This window comes from Melospiza melodia, chromosome 3 (assembly GCF_035770615.1).
Source record: "Melospiza melodia melodia isolate bMelMel2 chromosome 3, bMelMel2.pri, whole genome shotgun sequence".
Classification (NCBI taxonomy): domain Eukaryota; kingdom Metazoa; phylum Chordata; class Aves; order Passeriformes; family Passerellidae; genus Melospiza; species Melospiza melodia.
In genome coordinates this window covers 120,516,059-120,527,477 of record NC_086196.1, presented here as the reverse complement: position 1 = coordinate 120,527,477, position 11,419 = coordinate 120,516,059, and the positions used below count along the sequence as shown (strand labels likewise).

The 11,419-nt window shown below is 48.1% G+C and overlaps 1 protein-coding gene across 1 annotated transcript; it reads left to right on the top strand.

Moving 5' to 3' along the window:
- Window positions 1–419: 419 nt before the first annotated feature.
- MTO1 (mitochondrial tRNA translation optimization 1) lies at window positions 420–8,070 on the top strand. The gene is made up of 12 exons (XM_063152917.1): window positions 420–630; window positions 772–971; window positions 1,357–1,474; window positions 2,164–2,453; window positions 4,413–4,525; window positions 4,665–4,855; window positions 5,089–5,219; window positions 5,687–5,891; window positions 5,972–6,143; window positions 6,356–6,474; window positions 6,952–7,109; window positions 7,283–8,070. The coding sequence occupies exons 1-12, from the start codon at window positions 420–422 to the stop codon at window positions 7,448–7,450; spliced, it is 2,076 nt and encodes a 691-aa protein (XP_063008987.1). The 3' UTR covers window positions 7,451–8,070.
- The last annotated feature ends 3,349 nt before the right edge of the window (window positions 8,071–11,419 follow it).

Sequence of the window (11,419 nt, the reverse complement as noted above, 5' to 3'; positions counted from 1 at the left end):
GGCCGCTGCTCCCTCTCCGCACCGGCAACACGGCGAGCAACGGGGTTCCCGCCTCTGGCTTCGGGCGAGTTCCTCTTCCAAGAAGCGCGCCTCCCCTAGGAAACGAAACCCGCCGAGCGGGGCGGAGGCAAGACGTAACCCGGCGTGCCAACTTCAGCCCGGCCACAGGATAGCTCCGGCAGCAACAGTGAAGCTGCGGTCTGCCTCCAATCCGACGGGAGCGTTTTCCCGCTCCTGGGCGGCTCCGCCCGCCCGCCCGCGGGGCGAGGACGCGTGAGCACCGGCACCGCCCAGCTTTTCCAGCCGCACGGGGAGCCGGGACGGGCGGCCGCGGGGAGGCGCCCGGGCCGCCGCTCCCGCAGGCCCCGCCTCTCGCTCCGGGCCGGAGGAGCCGCGGCGGCGCTCCCGGCCCAGCCGCCATGTTCCTGCGGAGCGGCTGCCGCCGCCTGCCGCTGCCCCCGGCGCCTCGCCCCGGGCACCGCCGGGCGGGCAGCGAGGTCGGGGCGGCGGCAGCGCCGCGCTACGAGGTGGTGGTGATCGGCGGGGGCCATGCGGGCACGGAGGCGGCGGCGGCGGCCGCTCGCGGCGGGGCCTGCACGCTGCTGCTCACGCACAGGATCGGCACCATCGGTACCGGCGCGGGTGCCCGGGGGGGGGCGGGGGAAGCTACCGCGGGCGCCTCGGGTCTCCCGGCGTGGGGAGCGGCGCTGAGGCGGGGAGGTCGCGGGGGCCTTTGAGCGGTGCTGAGGGTGTCCCTGTGTCATTACCCAGGGGAAATGTCCTGCAACCCGTCCTTCGGCGGCATCGGGAAGGGGCACCTCATGCGGGAGGTGGACGCCCTGGACGGGCTGTGCGGCCGCGTGTGCGACCGCTCCGGCGTTCACTACAAGGTGCTGAACCGCTGCAAGGGCCCGGCCGTGTGGGGCCTCCGCGCGCAGATCGACCGCGGCCTCTACAAGGAGAACATGCAGGTGAGGGGCCGGTCCCGGGTGTTCTGAGGCGGGATGCGCCACCGAGGATTACGAGGAAAGGGGCTATGTTTTGTTTTTCATTATTTACCGATCAAACCTAGATACTTTTCTGTTTGGTTCTTGGATGCAGTGTAAGTTGTTGGAGCTCAGCGCAGTTTGAAAAATTCTCTAGTGTTTTAGATACAGGTCAGGCTTCATGACCAATTAGTTTATTTGAGTGAAAACTTCTACCTGATAAATCAGGATAGTACCGTAACTTAGTGTCTGCCAAATTACTTGGTAAGAACGGAAGTGGGTAATAGACGTTTCAGAATTCAGCAGGGTTTGGGATTGCCCATATGTCTCATAACTTCCTAGATTTTTGCAGTAACTCCTTTCATGACAGAAAGAAATCCTTAACACACCACTGTTGACAGTTCGTGAGGCGTCTGTGGAGGATCTTCTCTTGACTGAGCCAGAACCAGGCCGTCCCGGGAAGTGCCAAGTCGCAGGAGTTGTTCTGGGTATGTGCTGGTAACTCACTAAGTGCCTTCAGTTACTCCACACTGAGAACTAGCCTTTGGGGTAAATATTTCTGATTCACTGATGAGAAAGATGAATTTATCCTATTCTGATTCATTAGAGAGAAAGATTAATTAGCCAACAGAGCTGGTTTAGGTAAAGTGAAATAAACCAGGTTAATACGTGTAATACAAAGTAATACAATGTCAAAAATACCTGGATTAGTAGTGTACTGGGACACGAACTAAGTTAATTTTCTTCAGGCTAGTGATACTGAATTCCATGCTGTGTTTTGAGGTTTTATTTGGTAAATGGTGTACGCTGCCCTCAGTGTTACAGGACCGTGGGGTCCTCTTAATAACAGGCTTGTACTTCATTACCCCTTGCTGTTATAATAAACAAGCTTTCCAAAGTAAAGGCCTGGATATGAGGTTTTCTCAGGAGTGGTTTTATTTTTTAGGAATAACTTGCTTAGTTAATAAATAAATATACAGAAATAATTACATGCTGTTTATTGTAGTTATTACTATTGATGCTTTTATTATGGAGAAGCTGGTATTATTTTATAATAAAAACAAATAAACCCCCAGTGAGCACTGGTAGTCTCCAGTTCTCTCTTTAGACAGAAGCACCAGAATTCCAGGGCTTTGTTGCTACTAAACTGCACATCTCTGAAAACGTGCTGTTCCAGGGGATGGGAGCACAGTCCGTGCCGGGAGCGTTATCCTGACCACCGGCACGTTTCTGAGGGGTGAGATCCACATCGGCCTGGAGACGCGCCCGGCGGGGCGGCTGGGGGACCAGCCAGCCATCGGGCTGGCCCGCACCCTGGAGAGGCTGGGCTTTGCTGTGGGCAGGCTGAAGACCGGGACGCCGCCCCGGCTGGCCAAGGATACGATTGACTTCGCTGGCCTGGAGGAACGTGCGGCTGACAACCCTCCGGTGCCCTTCAGCTTCCTCAGCGAGGCCGTGTGGATCAAGGTGGGGTAGCACACCCCACCCATCAGGTGCACGTGGAGCCGGGTGGGAAGTGGTTCTGGGAATGTCGTGCTCATCATCAGCCGGGGAGTCAGGGCTGGGAAAGGCAGCTGGGATGTATTTGCGCTGGAGGTGTTACGTTTTTGAGCACTCTCAATGCGAGACGGAAGTTACTTGCGTTCTTTTGAAAGCAAATACCTTTTCATTCTCATTTCTCCACTTGAGAACTGAACTTTCTTTACCTGTGGAGTCAAGAGTTTTGTGGAATGTGATACTGCTGCTAGTATTCTTCATGTGCTGGTTTTACAAAATCTTCCAGTATTATGCCTGTATTGTAGAGATTTACTGTGTCTGGCTTTTTATCTTAGCTCTGGAATAAGGTTAAACTGTTGAAATTGGAGATAATTTGTAGTATTGACTAAGGAAGAATGGATTTATCCACAGAGCTGAGAGGTGGCAGGTTAACAGTAACTTAAAAGCAGAAGAGGTTCAATTTTCTGAAGAAAATCTTGGAACATTGGCTGTTTTTGTATAATGTAATTAAACAGCACAGAGTTAAGTATCAGGAGTTAATTTGCCCTGGAAGTTAGAGGAATTGCAATAACCTTTTACAATCAGGATGTGGCAAAAGTAGTATCAGTTGAAGGCCTTGGTATATGTAGGAGAGGTTTTCATACAAAGTGTTTTAAATCTAACAGTAAAAAGTTGTTAGACAAACATTCCTAATAACAATTTTGAGTCAAAATTGAGAGCATATCAGGAATTTATTCTCTGTAAACATGTTGAAAGAAACAACAATTTTCAGACATTTATATATGCTATAACATGCAGGATTTTTTATAGATGCTCTCAGAAGTCTGGCTAATTTATTGCATCATGGTATAGGTGTTCTATTTCTTTTATTTCTACCAGAGCATCTCATCTTTGAGATGCATCTTATTACTACCAGAGCATCTCATCTGTCTTTGTTTAATGGATAACCCAGGTTTTATCCAGCTAAACAGTACTTTATTAAATTTGCTGTCTTGGTTGGACAATTACTATTGATTAAGTTTCTGGAGTGTACAGGCCTTTGAAGTGGTTCCCTTACCACACCTGCAATGTATTAACTTTTTCAAGACAGCTTTCTTGTCTTTGGTATCTAATTCATCTCAAGTTATATGACAACCATTGACCAATTCTTTATTGAAGTTTGGTCTTCAACTGTTGATTAAGTTTTCTGAGGGTTATGGGTCCATGGAGTTCCTTTCCCCAAGTGCAGCGAGATGATTTCTCAGGGTTTTGTACTGACACTCAGCCAACACAGATCTAAATCAAAACCACATAAAATCACAAGACTTTTGTTCTAACTAATATATAATTCAGTGGCAGTTTTAAAGAGTTTGGTGCTACATTGTCACAGTTTTGAATGTGAGTCTGTTGACTCTTTTTCAGAAATATCAGTGAAATACTTTACTTCACATGGTGAGGTTTTTTCCAAACTTCAAATTTTTCATGTTAATTGCAGAGTTTTGTGGTTTTTTCCTCTTCAAGAGTATTTTTTTTCTTCACCCATTAATTGGCTGTTAGCTGTAGAGTCAGCACTTATTCTTCTAACTCCAGAGGGTTTTTTTTTTCCCTTTGATCAGTTTGAATGCTGTAATGTTGATTTAATGGGAATATCCATCCTGTAGTTAGGAATATGGCATATAGGATAGAACTTAAATTCCAGACTCCCAGATTCCATCCCGTTCTTGGTCTGGTCTTGGGCACGTTGCTCAGGCTCTCAGATCGCTCGTGTTCAGTCTATCCAGTGGGTATGGCAGCCCTGCTGACCCCTCCCAGAAGAGAGAGCCAGCCATCACAGGAAAGGTCTTGGAGATACCGGAGTTATTGAGTGAGGATACTTACAGAGTTAGTGAGTAAGGATTGAGTAAGGTGTCATGACCAGGTTAACTCAGGCCGAGCTTTGGCCTGTTCCAGCCGGAAGATCAGCTGTCCTGTTACCTGACTCGCACGAACCTGAAGGCCCAGCAAATTATCCGCGATAACCTCCACCTGAACAACCACGTCAGGGAGACAACCAGGGGCCCACGGTGAGTGTGTGGCATCATGCAAGGCTGTCAAGGGGACAGGCTGGAAGTCTCTTTGGAGCTGTGGGTCTCTCCTGCTTCACTTCTGGAAAGTAACTTTTTCTCCATGTCAGGTGCTGCTCATGGCTGTTTACTGTTACAGGTACTGTCCCTCTCTTGAATCAAAGGTTCTGCGCTTCCCAGACCGAGAACATCAGGTGTGGCTGGAGCCAGAAGGCTTGGATTCCAATGTCATTTACCCCCAGGGCATGTCCATGACACTGCCACCTGAGCTACAGGAGCAGGTGATCAAATCCGTCCCAGGCTTGGAAAAAGCCAAGATATTACAGCCAGGTGAGGGCTGAATAGTTTTGAATCTATTAGTCATATTTATTTACTAGTTAATGAAAAGCAGGTTTTGTTTAGAGCATAGCAAAACAAAGGAAACATGAAGCAAAACTAATTCCTGAATGCAGTGATTTTTAGTCTGCTTGTTCAGAAGTCATAAATAGAATTGATAAGCAGTTCTGCTCCACTGGTTGCCTTGACAGTCCCTTCTGTAACATCTGTCTTGTTGTGTGTCACAGGCTATGGGGTGCAGTATGACTTTTTAGACCCCCGACAACTGACCACTTCTCTTGAGTCACGTCTTGTTCAGCGCCTCTTCTTTGCAGGCCAGATAAATGGCACAACAGGCTATGAAGAAGCTGCAGCTCAGGTGGGCAAATCTGACTGTTGTATATTCAGCACTCAGAAAAGGATATTACCTTGGCCTTTGTGATAGTCTTGCTAGGCCCGTTTTGTGCTCATGAGATGCTCTTTCTTTTGTTCCTCACCCTGATTTCAGATTGCCTAAGATATTTTTGCTTGTGTCTGTACAAGTATCTGCAGTTGCTATCCCTAAAGTTGCAATAACAATAGTAATTGAAAGTCCTGTCAAGTGTTTCAGCATGGAGACTGTGCAGTGGGTATAGTTGAAAATGTGGGAATTGTCTCCAGACACACCAGCAGGGGCCAAGAAGCCCTTCAGACACTCAGAATGTCACAAGCAGGAAACAGCCTGGATTACTGGCGCAGACTGTTGCATTTTCCTGGGCGCGGTTTGACGTGTGAGCCTTTGGGGCAGGTATGCCCAGTTTTTGCTAGGAAGAGAGCGATGGAGTTTGGTTTGTTTTGCCTGTGCAGGGTGTGATTGCCGGGATCAACGCGTGCCTGCGGGTCCAGGGCAGGCCCCCGTTCACCGTCAGCCGCACCGAGGGCTACGTGGGGGTGCTGATCGATGACCTCACGGCGCTGGGCACCAGCGAGCCCTACCGCATGTTCACCAGCCGCGTGGAGTTCCGCATGGCCCTGCGGCCCGACAACGCCGACGCCAGGCTCACTCACAGAGGTGTGCTGCTGTGCCAGCCCCTGCGCTGACCGGCCCTGCCTGGCTGTGGACCTGTGTCTCATGGATACCTGTCTCTGCAGGGTTTGAAGAAGCTGGGTGTGTGTCACAGCAGCGATATGAGCAAGCGGTTAAGATGAGAGCTGCGTTAGAGGATGGGATCGCAACACTAAAATCGCTTCAGTTGAGCATATCCAAATGGTCCCAGTTACTACCAGGAGTTCCCATAAGTAGCAATCGCAGGTCACCTGTCAGGTAAGTGTTACACATGGAGCTTTCTGGTTATGCTTGCTTTAGCACATCTGGCTAGTGGTATCACAGCATTTGTCCATCCTTCCTGAAGCTGTCAGTACTCCAAGATTGCTGTTCTGGCTTAAGCTAAGAACTTTGTACGTTTGAACAGCCATAAATCTGCCTTACAGGTGTGATTCCTTTTTACCATAAATGTTTACTCTTGTTCTTCACAGTGCCTTTGATGTCCTTCAGTATCAAGATATCAACATGGAGATTCTGGCAAAGGCTATCCCAGAACCCCTGGGCAAACTTGCTCAATGGAGGGAGCTGGCAGAGAGATTGAAAATAGAAGGTAGGGTACAAGGATTAGGCTCTCTCATGGTGATCTGTATATGTTTGTTCTGTAAGGGGACAGCAGTTGTCCTAATGTGTTTCATGTTGCTGCTTAGAGAAATAAAACGCTGATCAGAGTGTGAACTTTTTACCATAAGCCACAGCCCTTTTTTGCACTGATGCACTGATGTTTCACTCTATGAGTAGGATCACTCTTTGGGTTTTTTTCCTCCTTACTGCCCCATCAAATAGGCCATCCTTCGTTGTGATGAGAAGATAAAAACAACCCATGTATCTAAATTCCTGTAACAAATTGAAGAGTAGTACTTCTTCCAAAACAGTGATGTGAATTAAAATCTACAGTCTATGAGGCTGGAAATTTCCTTAGGAGCTTTTGACCACCGTAGTGAAATTTCTCATTGTGTTTTGTGCAAGTGACTTGTTTCACATGAATATCTATCTGTATCTGCCTTTCTTGTTCCCCTGACCACCACAGCCGCTTACGAGTGGTGTGTGGTCAGTCAGCAGCAGGAAATGGAGGAGGTGCGTCGCGACGAGGCGCTCCAGCTGCCAGAGGACCTGGATTACTTTGCCATTGATGCCTCACTCTCGGCAGAGGTGCGGGAGAAGCTGGATGCAAACCGCCCCCAGACGGTGAGAAACTCAGCCACAGCGGGGCTGAGCAGCACTGAAATCCCTTCTGTCTTCTCAAGGGGCAGGGGGGTGAATCAGGGAAAGGAGCACCCACAGGTTTGATCTCATTCTCACCAGCTCCATGCAGTGTGTAGGTTTGGTGGTAGTTAACTCGTTCCTGTCTCCATGTGCAGATTGGCGCGGTCAGCCGAATCCCTGGAATCACACCAGCTGCTATTGTTAACCTGCTGAGGTTTGTGAAAACCAATCACCGCAAGACAGAGAAGCTAAAAGCTGTGCCTCAATCTGGAGAGTACTTCCCAGGGAAAGTGTACTCAGGCAAGGCAACTTCACAGAGATAGATTTCAGCAGAGTTTTCTGAAGAGGAGACAAAGTTTGTTAAAACATCTTTGTAGAAAATGGCACTGATCCTGCCAGACTTTGTGGCAAGATCCCCTCCTGAGCCTCTTCCCAGATAACGCCCATGCTGGCTGGATCCAAAGCAGTTGTGGTTGGGTTCTGTGGCAGTGTCATTGCATAGAACAAAGATGATGAATGCACAAAGTAAATGCTAAAGTAAACCTAAATACAGCCTGTGATTTTGCTGATACAAACGGAGAGACAGGAGAACTGCTTTTGAAATTCCACTCATCTGGAAGACTTTGGATAGTCAAAATCTGTATCTTGTAAAGGACAGTGTTTAGTTCTTCTGAAATGAATAAGAAATGTTACCATGCAAAGCTCATGGCAGCACAAGACGATTGGAGCTGAAAAGTGTGTTCCATTCATTGAGTTCAGGGCTTGTGTTCATAGCTGTGCAGTGACTATGCACAGGCCAGTGTCTCAGTGTGGTGTCAGCCAGAAGGAGACATTTGGCTATGCCACACGAATTATTTAAATTTATGCAGGAGAATGAATGCAAACACCACATCCTGTAGATGTTTTTATCTTTTAAAATAAATAAAGCTTATCTTGAAACTTGCTGAAGAACTCAATTATCATTTAGCTTTCAGCAGGGCCTCGCCAGTTCATGGATCACAGTTCCCACATGTAAGGTGGGCTGAGATTCACTACAGAGCTGGGGGAGGCAGCTGGACAAGGCTGGGTGCTGAGGAGGGTGGGGGACATGTGGGAACCTGCCCCATGGACCTCAGCCTGGGCACTGTGAGGCTCTGTCATGTGCTGTGGGCTGGGTGAGTGGGATTCTCATCAGCCCTGGTCCTGCAACTGACAGGAGCAGAACGTGGATTTGAGCGAGATCGAGTCAATTGGATCATCTGGGCAGTTGATTACTCACCAGCAAGACACATGGAATCCAAGCTGTTTCTGTGCATCTACCAAATCCTTGCTTGACTCAAGCAGCAGTTTCTGGTGCTGGTTTCATTTCTGAATGTCCTCTGGCTTCAGAATACATTTTGATACAGTAAAATCAGAGAATCTTATAGGTTGGAAAAGATCCTTAAGGTCGTCGAGTCCAACCATGACCCAAATACATATGTCTGTCATTTTGAAAATATGATTCTGGAAATTTCTCTGGCATATTTGCTCTGGGTGAGGGTTGCTTTCCTGCCCAGAGGAGTCAGAGTAAATCCCTTCTGTTGACAGAGACTGTCATGCAGCAGGAGGATGAGCAGAGTTTGCTCAGAGTTTGTTTGGGGCATTATCCAACCTGCCTAAAAGCACTTCCCTGTCACTGTCCACTGGCTTGTGTGGAAGAGCTTTAGACACGTGATCTGTAGGTCAGTTCATGTCAGAATGGCTCAGAAAGGTGAACATCTACCTGCTCCTTTATATCTGTGGCCTGTTTTCCTTCCATCACTGTTGGCTCTAAGATTTGCTTCAACCTTGCAAGCCTTAAGTTCAGCATAAGAAAGGCAGCTATGCTTTCTGTGGTGTAACTTGGGCTCCAGGGGTGGTGCTCATGGAATTCCAGCTATGTGAATCCAAAGAAACCCTAAATCTTCACTTTTAATCTGATAATGCAGTTTCAAAACTATTTCCTAGTTCTTGTCAGCAGTCATTTGACAGGACTCTAGCTTTCAGTAATGTGTGTATTTAAAGGCAAGTACCTTGTGCCTTGCAACAAAAGGAAACACTTTGCTTTGCTAAATTTTTTTGTGCTTCTGGTCTCACACATGCAGCATAAATGAAAGGGTTATTCCACTGGGCTGGGCTGCACCAGTGTTAAAGAAGAGCAGGAGGGGAGTTTTCTTCTTTTAACAATTTCATAATGCACAGCTGTGATCTAAGGAGGGGGGAGGAGTTAAGTTCAGGGGGAATTGAAGTCATAAGTGAGTTTCTTCCCAGCAGATCCTCTGTAACAACTGCTCTTTCTGTTCCAGTGTGAAGCGGGTCCTTGGCCTCTGGTGAGTTCCCTTGTTAAGACAGGGTCTCCTCTGTTCACGTATGTAGGTTAATGATGTCCATATTTGCTGAAATGGAAAACCTGGCTTGTGCACAAGTTTGAGGACTGGCTGTCCCTCAGGTATTGGTTTCATGCGTACAGAGCTTGCCACAATATTTTGTGTTTGTTGAACAGTTCTTGTGTGAGAAGACTTTTAACGTGAAAAGAAATTGCTGAAGGTAGTTATATCCATTTTGGTAAGAAAACCAAGCACAGAAAGGCTAAATAATCTGCTCAAGTAGCATGGACAGATAGGAGGGACGCCTTGTGCCATCTGGTTTCTAACCTCTGGGGATTTGTTACAAGGCCCAAGGTTTGGTTTTTAGGTGTCACAAAGTGAGCTTAGACCTTCCCATGTAAGACCAACAGGATGGGAAGGGCAGAACTGGAGGAGTCTGCTCTTAACATGCCTACTTTTCCTTAACATGCCTGAGCAGTAATGAATGGCACTTTGTTGTCCTGTAATCCTTGCTGTCACCAGGCTAGCAGGGAGGGAGGATGTGAGGTGAGGTTGACCTAACTTGTTGCACATACCAACTGTCCTTGTGTTCCCTGCTTCAATGTGTGTGTGTCTCTCCTTCCCTCCTGCAGAACCCAGGCCTGGTGATCAGCACTACCACTCTATCTTACCCCAGACTTTTAAGACAACTTATTTTCCTTCCCTACTCTAGTTTTCATTTCATATGGTACTTGAACTGAGCAGTTTCTTCATCTTCATCTTGTCTTTATTTCTGCCTGGAACATGAAAGCAAGAGAAAAATAGAAAGATATTTTATGCTATGAGGCACTAAAACCTGCAACCTTTAACTAACAGTCTTTGCATGCAGTGGTTTTAGATGCCCGGGGTACCAACTTTGATGACCATACCTGCCAGGTTGTGTTCCTCATGCAGTGACAGGTATCTCAGGATGGCATTTAGTGGATGCAGGGAGGAATCTACTGTCCCCTTGGAGATGCAGTTTCCACCGAGTAGGTGCTCTGAGTTCTTCCCATCAAACCATGGCCAATGCTGCTCAGAGTCCTTCCAGGGTGTTCTTTCCATCCTTTGCCTTGATTTCATGGCACTGCTGAGAAATAAAAGGTGTCTTTCCCCTCCTTTGATTAAAATTAGTTGTGGAGAGGGGAGACTTGCTGGGCAATTGCTATTGGGACATAAAGGGCAGAGAAAAAGGATTGATTCTTGACCTGTTATTTTACTGTCAGTGATGCTTTGAGGAAACAAACTGTGCTTTTGTTTTCTTTCTAAATTGCTGGGCAGGTTTTACCCTTCTTCAAGAGTAGTTCTGAGGGAGGAGAGTGATGTGGATGCCCACCAGAGGATCTCTGACTCCATACTCACCATTGTGTGGTGGCCATGCCTCTGTGCCAAGGAAGGCAGTATTGGCAAACCTTCTGTCCTGAAAGCTGGAGGCTGCACCCTGTACCTCTTTGCAGACATAAGACTGGATGTTTTGATGGGCTCTGATGTCTCTTTGGCATGCTCAGCTCTGAGCAGGCACATCCACAGCCTCAGCTTCCCTGTCTGTGTCCCTGCAGAGTGGGTGCCTCCCTGCAGGAGTGGCTGGCAGAGCCACCCGGGTGGGCTGCAAGGGAGCACGGCTCGGCAAGAGCCCGGGATGCAGTGGAGACACAGGAGGAGCGAGTGGGGGGTGAAGGTGTTCCTGCCTGGCATCAGCTGCAGCTCCCAGCACGAGCCCCGGGAGGGACATCCTCAGGCACAGCTGGAGACTGATAAGCGCAGGCTGCTCTTGTTCCAAGTGTCTTAGTGCTGGATGTGGTTAACTGAAGAGCAGGCACGGAGCCAGGTGGGAAATGAGCTCACTCCGCCTTACGGGGCAGCAAGAAGAGAGGGGAGGTGACAACAGCCTCGTGACCACTTGCTTCCCTCCCAGTGTACTGTGGTTTAGCTTGAAAATTGCCGTGCATG